The following is a 17,382-nucleotide window of genomic DNA, read 5'->3' as shown; positions in this document are numbered from 1 at the left end:
AATGAAAACTTTGAAAGATTTTGAAGTTTGAATAATGTAGTCACCAATCATGAGTGATAGGGGTTTATACTTACTTTTTCTTGGCAGAGAAATGCTGTAGCTTAGGTGTAGAAGAAGATATACATTGTTAGACATGGACATTTATTCATATATGCAAGTTTGCCCTGTTGTAACCAAGATTTATAGGGAATTCATATACATATGTAGGATCAAGAGCCATTCCTCAATAGGATATGAACAAATAACTTTAAGAAGAAATATAAATGACCAAACAACCAGCAGAGAAGATGCTTCAAGTTACCAACAATAAGAGAAAGGGAAATTTTAAATGGTATGAGGTTTCATATCACATCTTCTAAATTGACAAAGATGATTTTAAAAGGACATGGATTAACATTAGAGAAATTATGGGAAGATAGGCACGTTAATAGTGTTGTTAGTGGTGCTGTGAATTGAGTTATCATGGTTTGAAATAGTGGCAAAAAAAAAAATTATTAAAATGTTCAAACTCTATTACTCAGAGAATCCACTTCTGGATATATACCCCAAAGGAGTCAGAAACAGAAGTAGAGTTCCTGTATTAAAGTATTTACAACAGGAAACTGGACACAAAATATGCACCTTTTGATTGAGGAATAACTAGGCAAATTGTGGTATATAAGTATAAGGGAACAAGGAATAGAACCTGTGGTTTCATTGGTATAGGGACTTGTGGTAAGAAATCTCTTACCAGTGTAGGTTGGCATCCTCTCTGCAATTTATTTTCTTGGAGAATGGCCTGAACTATTGAGAGGTTAAACAAACTGTTCAGAATCATATAGCTAATATGTGTCAGAAGAGGAACTTGAGCTCAGATCTTTTTGATTTTGAGTTAGGCTCTCTATCCATTACTTCATGCTTTATATGAAATATTTTTTGTGTCTTAAGAATTCATAGAATCTTTGGAAGACTCATGAGTTGATACAGAATGAAGTAAGCAAAATACCACTAATGGGCTGCTGTATTCAGTAGTGAGAGGGTTTAGTTCATGAGTCTCTTACTCTGATTTCATGCTAGTCACTGGACCTCAGTTTTCTCATAAAGAATGAGGGATTTGAAATTGATGATCTCTGAGTATTTTTTGTGCTCCAAATTTGTGATTCCTTCATCTCTCACCTTTCTTCCTCAAGGGGAAAAAAAAAAGATAAAGATTCTAGCAAATGGATTTAAAATTGTGGCAGTTTAAGAGAACTTACAAATTAAAAGAATATAAAGTTTCTGACATCCTAAACACATAGTTAGTCCCACAGCAGATTCATTTTCCTTTCTTAGTTAATGGAACTACTTTTGTTGCCTTGGTGAATAATTGTAGGATATTGAGAATTGTAGATTTGCTATTCCTGAAAAGGCAGTAAGATCACTTGCATATTTATAATTCAGTTCTCATGAACATAAATGAGAATATATTTAAAGTAGAAAAGAGCACAAGCTTAATAAAATGGGAGAGCCATCCCAGAGTATAGAACTTGTTTCTTGCCACACCCAATAAACACAAAAAGTGAATCAGATTTCATTAGTAGTAACAGTGACATTGAGCAGAAAAGTAAAAGAATCCATCATAAGGAAACATTTAGAGAAAAAAATAATTATGACTTCAGCCTTCCCTCCTTTTTACCTCTCCATTCCACTTTCAGCCTTCCTTTCACAAATCTTTGGTCTATGAAGGGTGATGCCATATTCCTAGGGGTCATTTCAATATCAGGCATCATTTTGGGGATCTTATATCTTTGGTCTTAATCATTGAGCAGAAATATTGCAAGCAGACAGCAGAGTACAGTTCTAGGTAACCCGTAGAACATCATTAGAAAAATAACAAGTTTATTTTGCTCAGAAATAGCCTATTCACACTTCAGAAATGGCAAATCAAAAAACAGGTCTTCCATACAGCTAGTTGAAAGCCTTTAATGTAAGGCTTTCAAAGACAATTAGAAAAAACCTGATTTCTCCTCACTTATAGATGAAGAAAAAATTGGAATATTCTGAAAAGCAAAGTATAGGTTATACTCCCAAATACTTCTAGCCTGCAAAGCTGAGACTAATTCTCCAAGAAAATAATTATGCATTATGGAAAAAAGGAAGAATGATTGAATTGATTGAATGACTCTTTGAGCAGAATGTTAATTATACAGACTGAACAGATACACGAAAGTGAAACACATTTAGGTTCCAATGAGTGACTATGAAATGAAATATATATTTTTGTATGGTTAGGGATAAATAAAGCCTTCGTTGAAGGATGGGAAGCCATTTTCTTTGTCTTTGTCTTAAAACAAATAATTTTAAAGACATTGAGAAAAGAAAAGAAGCACCAGTGGCCCAAGGAACGAAATTTTTAAAATATGAAAACTTAGGAAGAGATATTTCAAAAATATTAATTCTCTCATTACTTTTGGTGATGGAATAATAGAGAGGAATTCTTTGGCCAGGGTTCAGTGTTTAAGAGAAGACTGGTCAGGACTCTCAAGGAAAAGTGAATGGAAAGAGACTTCATTTTGCCAATATTCCCTTGTTTTGGGTGTGGCCAGAAAACAATTGTTGGGGGGGGGGGGGGAAACTTGGTTAGGGTTTCATCCTAATGAATCAGACAAATTTAAGAAATCGAGGTAGGGAAAAAAAAGTTATTATAACATGCAATGTATATGTGTTGTAAAGACTTGATCTGTAAAAGATAACTGGAAGGAGAGGCCACATATCTTATTAGAGCTTTCATCCCTTGTGGCCAGACAGACCCTACTCTTGAGTCTCCTTGATGATTATGGGTGATAAAGGGATATGTAAAGTTCAGATTTATCTCAAAACACTTGAAAAGCTATATAGTTATTTCTGTGGTAAAGAATGGTTCTTAGTCACAGTCAGTAGTATTTTGGTATTTCATTAAAATCAATATGCAAGTCTTCACATTGCAGAGTTGCCTATTTTCTCTCCACTTTTGTCAGTTTCTTCCAGGAAGAATTGAATTGTTGACAAGAAAGCAAACTAGAGACCTCACATGGATCTTTTACATAAACACTAGGGACAGATTATAACTGGCAAGCATTGTAGTACCAGGTCCTCAATTTCCATATGTCCTTGGGCATGAAGTTATCTTTTTGGTGCAAAGGGCTGAACACGCAACACTTCTCACAGACCCAATCTGCAGAATGATTTTATGTCTGATCATTCAAACTTCAGTCTTGGTACCTATGACTAAGTAAGAATAGTTAATAGGTAGGCTGGTAGAGAATATAAGCAGGATCTTTGGTAGTTCTTAAGGGCCTTACTTGGCAATCCATTTTGCTGTCTCATCTGCAAAATAGTTTTCATTCCTTAACACTCCAGTGTGTTCTGGACAATGCATCATACAGATAGCTTGGATCAATAAGGGAAGCAGGATGCTCTTAGCTTACTGTTTGAAGTGATGAAACCATGCTGCTTCTACCAGGCCCTAGAGGAATGATAGACCTCAGAATTTTATTTGGCATCAGTGTAAATGTTTACTTGAAAGTTCTTTGGCAAATAGTGTTCTCAACTTGACCTCTTGTGTCCCTTACCTTGTTGGACATTGCTACTGCCCACTCAGTAGCTTTTGGGAACATAACTGCTCCTCTAATCACCTTGTTCCATTTTTTTTTGCAACAGAGAAGCCATCCATAAACATTGTGAACGATTATTCCATTCCTCTAGTGGAATATCTATGAGGTTAGGGCATAGACTCTCTATAGCTTCAATTATCTTCATTCCTGTATGATTCCTCAGCATCCTTCAGAGGTTCAGGAAGGAGAGTAGCTGGATTTAAGATATTACACCACCAAATGGACAAATTGGGTTCAGATAAGAGGCTTAGTAAACAACCTCTGCTGGTGGGAGAAGATCTGAATATTAGGTTGGAGTAAAATGGGTACAACACTGAGGTACATAAATAGTTAATGAGTGGCCAAGCTCAAGGGGTTGTGTTCTCTTAACCAGTTTAAAGAGGCCATGAAGGCTTGAAGACACTACAATGCTTCACAACATCAGATCATAGATCAGATCAGAGCAAAAATAATAATCAGTGAAATAGTAATCAGAGAATTCTTCATAGGATTCTCAGTTTCTGGGAAAGGACTCCTGATGAATCTTTTCAATCTTCATATACAACAAGGAAAAAAAGACTTGTCATAATTTGGCGATCCCATAAGAACTCAATATTTAACAATTTCTGGGAAAACTGGAAAACAGTATGGCAGAAAGTAGGCATTTCATACCATATACTAAGATAAGGTTGAAAGAGGTTCATGATTTAGGTACAAAAAATGATACTGTAAGTAATTAGGAGAGCAGGGGATAGTCTATAAGATCTTGGAAAGAGGAGATTTATGGCTAAGGAAGAACTAGAGAACATTATGAAATGCAAAATGGATAGTTTTGATTACATTAAATTAAAAAGGGTTTACATAAACAAAACAATGCAAACAGTAGTAGAAGAAAAGTAGAAAACCAGGGAAAAATTTTTATAGCTAGTGTTTCTGATAAAGGCCTCATTTCTAAAAAATAGAGAACTGAGTCAGATTTGTAGGAATTAAGTCATTCCCCAGTTGATAAATGGTCAAACAATATGAGCGGATAATTTTCAAGTGAAGAAATTAAAGCCATTTCTAGTCATGATAAAATGCTCTAAATCACTATTGATTAGAGAAATGCAAATTAAAACAACTCTGAGATACCACTTCACACCTCTCATATTAGCTAAAGTGACAGGAAAAGAGAATGGTAAAAATGGGAAAAGTGGGACACTAAAGCATTGGTGATGGAATTGTGAAATGACCCACCATTCTAGAGAGCAATTTGTAACTACCCCAAAGGACTATCAAACTTTGTATCATAATGATATAATGCATAAAGTGATTATAGAAGAGAAAGAAGGACTCACATGTGCAAAAATGTTTATAGCAACCTTTTTTCTTGTGGCAAGGAACTGGAACTGGAAATTGAGTGGATGGCCATTAATTAGAGAATGACTGAATTAGCTATGGTATATGAATGTAATAGAATATTATTGTTATATAAGAAATGATGAGCAGGCTGATTTCAGAATAGCCTAGACAGACTTACATGAATTTATGCTGAATGAAGTGACCAGAACTGAGAGAATATTGTACACCAGTAACAGGAAGATTTGTGATGATCAACTGTGATGGACTTGGCTCTTCTCAATAATGCAGCGAATGAAGGCAATTCTAATAGATTTGATGGAAAATGCCATTCATACCCAGAGAAGGAGCTGTGTGTGCAGTTTAGATGAAGATGAAGCATAGTATTTTCATCTTTTTGTTTCTTTCTTGTGGTTTTGATTTTTTCTTGTACAATATGACAGATATAGAAATTTATTTAAAAGAATTGTATATATCTTGCTGTCTTGGGAAAGAGGGAGAAAATTTTAGAACACAAAATCTTCCAAAAATAAATGTTGAAAACTATATATATTTGGGAAAACAAAATACTATTGAAGATTAAAAAATTAATGATTTGGCAATCCCAGAATTGGTGAGGAGGCTGTCACTGCTTCAGTTGCCTAACCTTCTTTTGTCTAGACTCCTGAGGGTGTGAAGCTTTAGCGGGAACTTTCAGCTCTCTATATAGGTAGTTTCCTTAGTGATTTTCCCCAGAATCCAAGTACCTTACTGTTCCAACAGGATATATACCTGTCATTTTCTTCTCTTTGTTTTGGTCCTTCATTGAGGACCAAACGGTCAATGAAGGACAGTCCCCTGACTTCTTCACTTGTCTTTCCACTCTAGCTGGAGCAGAATTTATAAAAGTAATTGAATATCTGCCATTGATTGAAAAAGTGGTTTTTAGATCATTCATTTTCTGGATTTAACTGAACAAATTTCTAGGAGGCAGTACACAAACAGATGAAGAAGCATCATGGTAATTTATCTAAATTTTGAGTAGTTTCATGGAATTTTTTCTAATCTATTGGTTGTTGAGCTCCTAATCTGGAGCTGTTGCAAACCATATGATCCTGTTATGTTTTTTCTCTACATAGCACAGGACAGGATGTTTGTTTTCTCATCCTTTGTGAGAAAAATATTTAATAGCTCATTCATATCACTCCCAAAAGGGGTCTGTGGCTTTTATAATGGTCTTGATTCTTTTAATGATGATTGAGTCCCTTGGAAAGGATGTAGTAGCTTGTTGTCATAACACATTTTTTCCTGTTTAAAGGAGACTTGTTTTGTCTTCTGATTAGTTCTACTTGCTATATATGGATTATATGGAGGTGGTGTAGAATTCTGTATTGGTACCTCTAATGGACTTAGCAAATTGGGACAGTCTCAATTTGAAAGAATTGTTCAACAGAATTAGTAGTTCAGTTGCCTAAACTTCAGCATGTCTAATCTGGCTTTCAACATGTACAATTTTACAATAATCAAAAGTCCTGTATCTATTTGGCCAAGTTCTTTCAATAGTTATCTAAATACGGAATCCCATCTGAGCTATCACTGGACTCCTTGACATTCCTGGCTAAAAAGGGCTAACCTTTTAACAGTTTGCCCAATGGGAAGTCCATCAGGCTTTACAATGCACCAATCCTATTTGATTCTGATGTCATCCTTTACTGGGGCTGTCAGTCAAAAATTAGTCACTTAGTCTGTTTTCTGTGGCTGGTTGTTTCTTCATGTGCAAATGAAAAACAAATTCAAAATTTCAGATATCGACCTATATTTATGCTTTCCTGAGCTTGTGGAGTTCAGTTTTCCCCATTTTTCATGACAGGTTAACTACTTAGTATACTCCTGCCTAGAATGGAGCAAAAGCAAAAGAAGCTCTGCTTCAGTCTTCTGGGAGGAGTGAACTTCCAACTCAAAAAATGGGATAGGGAAAAACAATCAGTTTATTATAACATAAAACGTATACCTCAGAGGCCAGGTCCTGAGCTCAAGCTGCATGTTATTTTTAGAGATGAATTTACAAAGAGAAGACAATTCTAATAGGTTCACACTTCATAAAAGTATGTGGTATATCAGAACTGAGTTTACATTCCAAGTAGATTCAGATTTCTAAGCCAGTTTCTAAAAGGACATCAGAGTTCCTGTGGCTGCTCTCTTTCCTATGCTTGGATCAATATTTGTACCACATACTTAAATCATATGTCCTCTCCACTCCCTAATCTCCCACGTGAGACTTAGATGTACACTTTGAACATCTTGAGTTCATTTGAATTAATATGGTGGTATTGGCTAAATAATTCAATGTAATATTTCATTGTGAAATAGAACATGAAATAATTTTACATTAAAATATATTTTAATGAAAGAAGTATTAGAGGTATTGGAGAATAGCTTTTCAAAGTATGAACTATATTTTTTCTTAAGATCTCTCAAGACTCTTGAATCGAACCCAACTCCAAAGCTCTTGAGAAAGTGATACAAAGGGGGAATATTGTAGAGCATTTGGTATAGCATTTGTTGTTTAGTCTTTTCAATTGTATCTTGACTCTTTGTGACCTTATTTGGAGTTTTCTTTGCAAAGATAATCTAAGGGATTGCAGTTTCCTCCTTCAGCTTATTTTATAGATGAGAAAACTGAGGCAAAAAGAGTTCAGTGACTTGCTCATAGTCACACAGCTAAGTATCTGAGGCCAGATTTGAACTCAGATCTTCCTGATTCCAGGCCTGGGGCTCTGTTCACTGTACTTGATGCCCAGAATATGGTATTATTAAAACCACTTAATATGTTATAGTAAGAAGTAGCCAACAATAGGTATAAGGGAAAAGGTGAAAAAGAGATTCAGTTGCAAAGATTAATCTGAATTTCTTCTGAGTAGAATCCCAGTGTATTTAATACCCCCATGACATTCTTGTTCAGGGTTCAATTAGTAAATCAACAGGCATTTGTTAAGCCCCTTATTATGTGCCAAGAAGGCATTGTGTTTGGAATAGACCAAGATGTAACCAAATAGTAATTAATAAAAAGTAATATGAGCAAAAGCTGTCTCCCTGAATTGAGACTGACTAATAACCTGCTAAATAATGAATGAGACAGAGAACAAATTATTGGAATAATAATTATTAAAAGAGCATAATAAGAAGGCAACATACCATAACTTAGGGGATGCAGCCAAAGCAGTCCTTAGAAAAAAGCAGTATAGTGGTCAGAGTACATCAAGTAATAAGAAACACTCTTGTCTATTCTCTGTAAACATATTTTAAAAAATAGAGGATCAACAAACTGAGCATGCAATTATACACTAAACAAACAAACCAGCAACCATGAAACAAATACAATAGAAGAAATCTTGAAAATGAGAATTATTAAAGATAAAGATATAGACAAAGATATAAAGATATAGAACTGATAAAACTTTATAGAGCTGACTTTTTGAACAGATAGCAGATGAACAAGTTATTTACCAACATGATGGAAAAAAAGAAAAAAAATTAATTTAAAGGAAATCAATGAAGAAGGTAAGTAGTACCATAGCTTTAATAAGACAAGTAAATCCATAATCATTCATTAGCATGTTTCTAAAATATTAACAATTTCTAAGAATAAATAATAATAGAAGTTCCTTTCAAATAAGTACAAAATGCATAAAATATTTGGGAATTTAGTTGTAAAGACAATTTTAAGTTTTACACAGACATAACTAAAACATCTTTTATGGAAATGAAGGGACTAAGAATTGGTGAGTTATTTTAGTGTTCATGGTTTGGTCATGCCAAGATAATAAAAATGCCACACTATATTGTGTATCATAGTCATAACACCAAATAGATACCCTACAAAAATAGATAAAATAATAAAATTCAACTTGAAGAACAAGAAATCTAGAAAAGAAATGACGAAAGCAAGTAGGAATAACAAGTAGTAATAAAAGGCGTATAGCATTACCAGACTATAGTCTGTAGTATAGCAATAATTATATAATAAACTTGTTTAGTTTGAGGAAAATAGATTAGCAACTGAAAAAAAAAAGCAATTGAAAGCAGTAGCCCAATCAAATAGCCAAATTACTAGATTAAAAATGACTGGTAAAGTTGAACAACAGTATGAAAGAAATTAGATGTAGACTAGGTCTTACACTTCATACCAAGTGAAATGACAAATCAACAAGGAAAAAATTACTTGTCAGATTTGTAGGTGGGGGAAGGGTTCATGACAAACAGTATTTAGAAAAGATCACAAAACATACTATGGATAATTTTTATTATGTAAGATTAAAAATAAATCTGTTCCAGTTTTGATTAGAAGGAGAACTGAGATAAAAATTTTTGTAACAAGGTCTCTGATAAAGGTCTGTTCTAATTGCCAATCTCATTCAAATTTATAAGAATAAAAATCATTCTCCAATTAAATGGTAAAATGATGAACAAGTAGTTCACAAGCAAAGAAATATATGCTATATATAGCATTTTTTTTTTTTAGAGAAGGCTAATAATTTGAAAAATAGGGATTAGTCCATTTCAAAACCATCATATTGGCAAAGATAAACCCACCACCATCACCCTAAAAAAAAAAAAAAGAAAGAAAGAAAGAAAAGAAAATGACAAATGTTTGAGGGGCTTTGGGAAAACAGACACAGTGATTCATTATTGATGGAATTGTATATAGACTGATCGTTCCTTCCTTTCCGCTCTCCTCTCTCCTTCCTTCCCTCACTCTCTCCTCCTTTCCTCCCTTCCTTTCTCCCTTTCTTCCTTCCTTCCTGCATATATTCCATAGAACAGGAGAGAAAACAACACAAGTCCACCATATTTTAAATTATTTATATCTACATTTGGTGGCAACAAAGAACTGAAAACAAAGTGTGTCTATTATTTAGAAAGAGCTGAAAAAACTGTTATATGTGAATATTATATAGTAAGCAGTGATGAATATGAGAAATTCAGAGAAATAGATTACTAAAAAAGAAAGCTGAACTCTCTAAAGAACTAATAGATTCAGAATACATATGGTAAAACTTCCTTGTGAAAAAATGATTTGAGTTTTTGGATTTTTTTGTTTGTTTGTTTGTTTTTGTTTTTTTAGCACAGGATGGTGTATACATTTCTTGATAATGGTCACTGTCACATATATTTTTGCCTTATTTTTATTTTCTACAAGAAAGGGAAAAAGGTTTTCATGTATATTATATTTTCAAACTCGGGGGAAATCATTTAAAAATTTGTAAGACCCTATGGCTGTTTTTTTTTTTGTTGTTGTTGTTGTTTATTTGTTTGTTTGTTTGGTTTTGTTTTGCCAAAAGCAAATGTATAGAAACCAATCTTTCCACTGATTTCTTTTTCAAAATGGAATGAATGCAAGGGAAGAATTTTTTTGTATATGGTTTTTCATTTTACTGTGGGAGATATTTTGATTAAACTAACATCACTATATTTTACTCTAGCACAGGAATTATTAACCATTTTTGTATAGACCTCCTTTGGCAGTCTGGTGAAGCTTGTGGACTCCTTCTTAGAATAATGTTTTTTAAATCCACAAAATAATATACATAGGATTACAAAAGAAACAATTATACTGGAGTATTTTTTTTTTTTTAATTCACAAATCCCAGGTTAGAAATCTTGCTTTGCTCTAGTGGAATATTTGGTCACTTTTGTCATTGTTCCATGCGAGCAACCATCTTAAATTGCTCTTCAAAGTTGGTTTTTATTTCTTGTCCATATTTTCCTTGTGTCTGAAATGTTTAAAATTCAAGCTTAATCTTCCACAAAACTTTCTCAGCTGATAGAACAACACAAAACAATAACATCTTTTTGTTCTCCATTCTTTCCTTTTCCTTATCAAAACTGATCTCACCCACTAGTTTTATTTTAGAAGAATACAATCTTTTTCTTATATCTAAAGAAACACATTTGAGAGAAATCACTTTGAAGAAAGTGCATTCTTTTTGCTTTCTAACTATTTGTAAGAATTTCAGTAATTATGTGAGATTGTCAGCAAGAAGTATTACTCTCATGTTCCTAATGGTGTTGTATGTAAGTCACTTATTGATTATTTGTACTCATGGATGAGGAATCACTAATGGATTAAGAAACAAGAGGTTTGGCCACGTTCCTTATAAAGGACCCCTTTTGGAGAGCAAATATAATGCTGTCCCACTAATTTCCATTTGTGACACTGATAGAAACAGTCCTGAGTAGGATGGGCCAGCTATTTATTAAGTAGATATTTAATCTCTCTTCTTTTCTTTTCTATAAAATGAATAATTCTCATTTAAATGATTTGGCATCTTCTTTTTGAGATAATTCCACTTTTGTGTTTTAGGTTATACACCCGGTACACCATATAAAGTGTCCTGTTCACCCACCAGTGGGGCAGTGCCACCTTATTCATCATCACCCAACCCTTATCAGACTGCAGTGTACCCAGTTCGAAGTGCCTATCCACAGCAAAATCCATATGCACAGGTAAGCATAAGCACCAGCAATTTGGATGGCTTCAGTAATTCCAGATGTTATCTCAACAAACATTGCTTTTCAGGTCCAAATTTTTAAAAAATCTGTGTTATTTGGGAAATTGCTGATGAAAGATATTGCCTAAATGTGAGAAAGTTTGAGAAAAATAATGTGAGCATTTTATTGTAGCCAAAAAGATATAGAGGGAAGGGGTATATGGTTGTATAGACATAAAATAAATTTTGTGAGAAACTGAATTGCAGTTGTTTTTTCTCCAACAGCAAGGCACTTACTACACCCAGCCTTTGTATGCAGCACCACCTCATGTAATTCATCACACCACAGTTGTGCAACCAAATGGCATGCCAGCAACTATGTACCCTGCTCCCATTCCTCCACCAAGAGGAAATGGTGTGACTATGGGAATGGTTGCTGGGACCACTATGGCAATGTCAGCAGGTAAATCTTTTTAACTGGTTTGTTGTTTTTATAGCTTATCATATCACAGGACATTATAGAATAGCAGAAACCTGTTAGCTGTGTGAACATGGACAAGTCACTTAACCTTGTTTGATTTATTTTCCTTATCTATAACATGAGCTGCATAAGGAAATGGCAAACCATTCTAGTATCTTTGCCAAGAAAACTCCAAATTGGGGTTATGAAGAATCAGGCATGACAGAATAATGACTGAACAACAATAACAAAAATAAGATTTAAGTGTTCTAAACTATAGGTCATAGAGTTCTCTTTTTTTGGTTTGTTTTATTCACAGATTCATATCCTTTCCCATGAAAATACCTAGTGGATCCTTTTTGCCCTCTTAAGGGGAGAAGTAGCAGTTAAACTGGCCAACATCACTTATTATTTAATATTAATAGACTTTGATTCCAGACCAGCTTTGTTAAATGGCATCTTTTTTTTGTTTTTAATTGATGAATTTTAATAATCCAGACTCTACCAATATTGGTACTATGACCTTGGGCACTGTAACATTTCTGAGCCTCAGTTTCTTCATCTGTAAGTTTTCTTCCAACTACAAGCCAGATAAGCCAATGTGATAATTGTTTTTAATGTTTCATATGTATTTAATCTTTATAATAATTCCATAGTGTTGATTTTATATTCATTTTACAGATGAAAAAACTGAATCTTAAAAAGACCACAATCACAGATTTAGAAGGAATGCAAGATTTCTGATTCAAACTTTGATTTTAAAGATGAAGATAATTCAGCTGACTTGTTTAATGTCTCTTGGGGGATAGTATGTAGTATGAGTTTAGATTTGAACCCAGGTCTCTATGCTGAAATCAAACATATTGTCCAAAATCAGTATTAAGTGTAACATCTAAAATTAAGTGACATCTTTGGCTTTTTATTTTTTCAAACAATTTATGAGTTAACTATTGTGCTTTCAGCATTAAAATTGCATGAGTTTTTTTTTCCTGAATGAATGAAATTTCTATTAATTTTAGAGAAATTTTTGATAATTGTAAAAAAAATCCTAAAAGTTAAATGTTGCTTCAAAAATTTCAATTAGAGAAATAATACGCTATGATAGTTTGTGATGATATATAAAACTCCAATACTTGTCCTACATCAATTCATATAGCTTGGTCCTTCAAAGAATTCTTAAATTCCAGTCCTTCTAGTGTCAATTCTTGTTAAGTTTTACGGAGAAAATATCTTATTCCCTGAAACTTTGCTCAGGCAGTTTGGACTAAAGAACCAGGTTTTATTGTCTTACTTGCTATATATTGTTAGGTCATTTTAACATTCTAAGGTGATAATCATGATAGAGTCATCTTAATTTTCTACATTTACAGTTAGTGAAAAACAAGGATATATTTTTCCTATATTTGTTTTTTCTCTATAAATTGGTTTGTATTGGAAGAGCATAAGAGATATAAACTTTATATTTAAAAGTTGCTATTTAATCCTATGCCTTCCTTAATTTTGGGATTCCTAGCCAACTTATATAGAAGTTTTGAAGTAAAAAAAAAAATAGAATGCCACCATTGGCTAACATTTTGTTCATTTCTTCATGCACTGAATCTTAACAGCTTGAACTTTTCTTTATTAGCTATTTCATTATTCCAAATTCTTTAACTCTGTGATCATGAACTGGCTAAGCCATATTATCAAACAGTCTTCTTCAGGCTCATTTTTGTTGACTGTTTTGTAAATATGAATTTATTCAATACATGGAAATTTTTGAATCAAAATTATTTGATACTTGTGACTCATAGTATAGTCTAATACAAATTTTTAAGAAACTGTCCACCTCTGCTTCCATTTATTTTTAAAGACATCTTTCTTTCCCAGCAGTTCAGAGTTTTAGTCATGAAAATAAAAAATATTTATGTAACAAACTATATATATATATATAATTCCATTATATAGTGTGTGTAATGTGTAAAATAAGAACAATGTCAAGAAAATTGAGAAGTATGTCCTTCCATCTTTCTTTCCTGAGTTACTTTATATAATTTTTATTTTAGATTCTTCATTGACAGAGCAAATAGTTTGCACAAAACATCAGAGGGAAAGCAGTTCATTAGAGTCTAGATTTTATCATTTAGAATATGTGTTTTAGGAGCAGCTAGATGGTGCAGTGGGTAGCGCACCAGCCCTGAAGTCGGAAGGACCTGAGTTCAAATGTGACCTCAGACACTTAACACTTCCTACCTGTGTGACCCTGGGAAAGTCACTTAACTCTAATTGCCTCAGCAAAAAGAAAAAAAAAACACGTGTTTTTTATTTGACTCTTGTCTGGGTAACTTGGCAGAATGAGACACAAAAAAAGTTGTCTACTGAAAACATTTGGTAGGAGGAAATGCTAGTTGAAATAAAAATGCTGTAAGAAAGATTTTGATGTATAGATTTGCAAGGCATGTGCCTAAAGACTTTTTATAAAAATAACATGCATATAAATTATGTATGTTTAATATATTTGGTGTCTTGCAAAGGATTATTACTTTAGAATGTTAAAAGTGGCCTAGCACTATAGCAAGTAAGACAAGCAAAACTGGGTTTTTCTTACAGAATCTGATTAAGTCTAAATTGCTTGAACATAGTTTCTGTGAATAAGAGCTTTTACCCTTAAAATTTAGCAAGGATTGACAATAGAAGGACTGGAATTTAGATATTCTTAGAAGGACTAGGCTGTGTGAAATGATGTAGTACATTATTCCCCCCCCCCCCCCCCCATAAGGCAAAGAAAATAGAGATGGCTTGAAAATCTTTATTTCAAAGTAAGATTATAATTTAAAAAATTATAATAAAAAAATTAACATGCTTGTTCCTTTTCAGGTGTATGCAGAAAAGCAAAGATGTAATAGCATAATAAGCATGATTATTACATATAATTTTTTAAAACTTCCTTTAAAAGATAAATTTGCAAGACAGATTATGGAGTCCTGCATATTACCGTGAACCATCAAAAGTCATGTATATAAATTCACCTTGAATTTCTATACATATAGAGTATATCTTACATTTTCATTAATATATATACTCAAAAATATATATGTATACATATGTACATATATAAATGTCAGATGTGTATGCGTGCATACATATATACATAATTTAAAATATTTATGACCCCTCACACCTCTGAGATTGGTTAAGATGACAGGAAAAGATAAGGATGATAAATATTTATGTTGGAGGGGATGTGGGAAAACTGGGACATTAATGCATTATGGTTGCTAGAGTTGTGAAATGATCCAGCCATTCTGGAGAGCAATTTGGAATTATGCCCAAGGTCCTATAAAACTGTGCACACTCTCTGATCCAGCAGTGCCATTATTGGGTCTGTATTCCAAGAAAATCATAAAGGAGGGGAAAGGACCCAGATGTGCAAAACTGTTTGTTGTAGTACTTTTTGTGGTAGCAAAGAATTCGAAAATGAGTAGATGCCCATCAGTTGGAGAATGGCTGAACAAGTTGTGGTATATGGAGATAATGGAATATTATTTTTCTATAAAAAAATGATGAACAAAGCTGATTTTAGAAAGGCCTGGAAAGATTTACATGAACTGATGCTGAGTGAAACAAGCAGAATCAGGAATACATTGTATACAACAACAGCAAGAATTAGTGATGATCAATTATGAAAGACTTGGTTCTTTTCAGTGGTTCAGTGATGCAAAGCAATCCCAATAGACTTTGAATAGAACATGCCATCTGCATCCAGAAAAAGAACTATAGGGAGAGTGAATGTAAATCAACACATGCTATATTTATTTCTTTTTCTGTTGGGCTTTTTTTTTAATCTCTCCCATGATTTTCCCCTTTTGCTCTGATTTTTCTCTCCCAGCATGTGTTAAAAATAAATACTAGGAAAAAAATATTTATGACCACCTTGGTTTGTGGATATATATTAAGAATAAATTCAGACTTGTTTAGGGTTCAATAAACATTCTGTCAAACTCAGAATTAAATTATATCTATATCATGTATTCATTCTTATTTCGCTCTTCCTTCAAAAACAAACTGAATGTAGTATACCATGAATTATATATTACTGCATGTTATACAACTTGATCCTTAGTAGCTTTGGAAAACAGTTTCATTATCTATTAAGGAAAATAATCATGTTCTTTTCTATTAGGTACTTTGTTGACTACTCATTCCCCTACTCCAGTAGCCCCTCATCCAGTTACTATGCCCACATATCGGGCCCCAGGAACACCAACCTATAGCTACGTGCCCCCACAGTGGTGATCATCCTGGCAAATGTAAGTTAGCAGTTAAATAGCAATAATGAAGATTTTTTATGTTTATTTTAGAATTGTGTGAAAAATGAAACCATATTTATTTACATGTAGATCTTTATTGATATAAATAAAATGTACCTTTTAAAGTTTGTCTTGTAATTCCCATTTCTAAAAATTACAAGTCAACACAAAATGAACTTAATAAAATAGTCTTTCCTTTTGATGAATTCAAGGTGTGTGGTTCCTGTCTGTCTGTTTGCCTGCCTGTCTCTGTGTGTTTTTGTGTGGATATCTGTGTAAAAGATGTGATTTGTAAGACTGAAAAATGTCTTAAAGTGCATGTTAGAACTTAGCAGTTAAAGACACCACTTGACTTATCAATGATGACTTATTTTTATATCTTCCTTTAACTGTAGGTTTGAAGATGGGAGATATGCAATCAAGTAATTGAGGTTTAACAGTTGGTGCTGAAGCCCCTCATGCCTCCAACCAGGACTTTCTTTCTTCTGAATGCTTTCAACACTTTGCTAAACACTACTAAATTCAGATCACTGAAGATTTCCAGTGCTGCATATCTTACATCTTGGAACTCCAGTAGTTAGTCTTAAAAGCAAATCCTGTTTTGTGGACTGTCTTGCAATTTTTTAGCTAACTATAATGATAAAAAGGGAGTATAAATTTATTCTGATCCATATCTAGTTGAATGCATGTTTAAATACACACACACACACACCCACACACACACCCTCACATACACACACACACACCCTCACATACACACAAACACACACAAACACATACCCTTACACACACACACACACACACACACACACACACACACACACACACACAAGCTTGCTCAATCTACCTGCAATGACTGATGCAAAACCATCATATGCAAAATCCAAAGGAACTGAAAAGTATTTTACAACTTGTTATCAATGCACTGTTGTAACGTATGCAAAGTCTTAAAAAGGTAGAGTCGTGAAAGTGAATTTCTTTATAGAACATCATAATACTCATTAGTAAGTGCTTCAACTTTTGGGGGGTTGATAAGTTGACAGTTAAGGACATGGATTTTTTTTTTTTCATTTAGGCAATTATATTTCTTTTCCAATTGAATTCAGTTATTACAAGTAGAAGTGACTGGAGGAAAGATCTGGCAGGGACAAAATTCCTGCACAAAACCAGTTTTCCAAGCATCCCTTTTTCAGTTGTATTATATGGAGTCAGTGTTACATAGACTTTCTTAAAGA

General features: G+C 33.4%; 1 protein-coding gene across 1 annotated transcript in view; it reads left to right on the top strand.

The window, feature by feature from the left end:
- The window catches only part of FAM168B (family with sequence similarity 168 member B), a 45,819-nt gene extending 28,944 nt beyond the window's left edge, over positions 1 to 16,875 (top strand). The window contains exons 4-7 of the mRNA XM_051985664.1: positions 11,272 to 11,414; positions 11,684 to 11,861; positions 16,021 to 16,147; positions 16,543 to 16,875. Coding sequence (XP_051841624.1) covers positions 11,272 to 11,414; positions 11,684 to 11,861; positions 16,021 to 16,133 — 434 coding nt within the window. The 3' untranslated portion in view covers positions 16,134 to 16,147; positions 16,543 to 16,875. The remainder of the gene's footprint in view (positions 1 to 11,271; positions 11,415 to 11,683; positions 11,862 to 16,020; positions 16,148 to 16,542) is intronic.
- Positions 16,876 to 17,382: the final 507 nt, after the last annotated feature.

Source organism: Antechinus flavipes, chromosome 3 (genome assembly GCF_016432865.1).
Source record: "Antechinus flavipes isolate AdamAnt ecotype Samford, QLD, Australia chromosome 3, AdamAnt_v2, whole genome shotgun sequence".
Lineage (NCBI taxonomy): Eukaryota > Metazoa > Chordata > Mammalia > Dasyuromorphia > Dasyuridae > Antechinus > Antechinus flavipes.
Note: the sequence above shows the minus strand (reverse complement) of the source record. Positions and strands in the feature narration are given on the sequence as shown.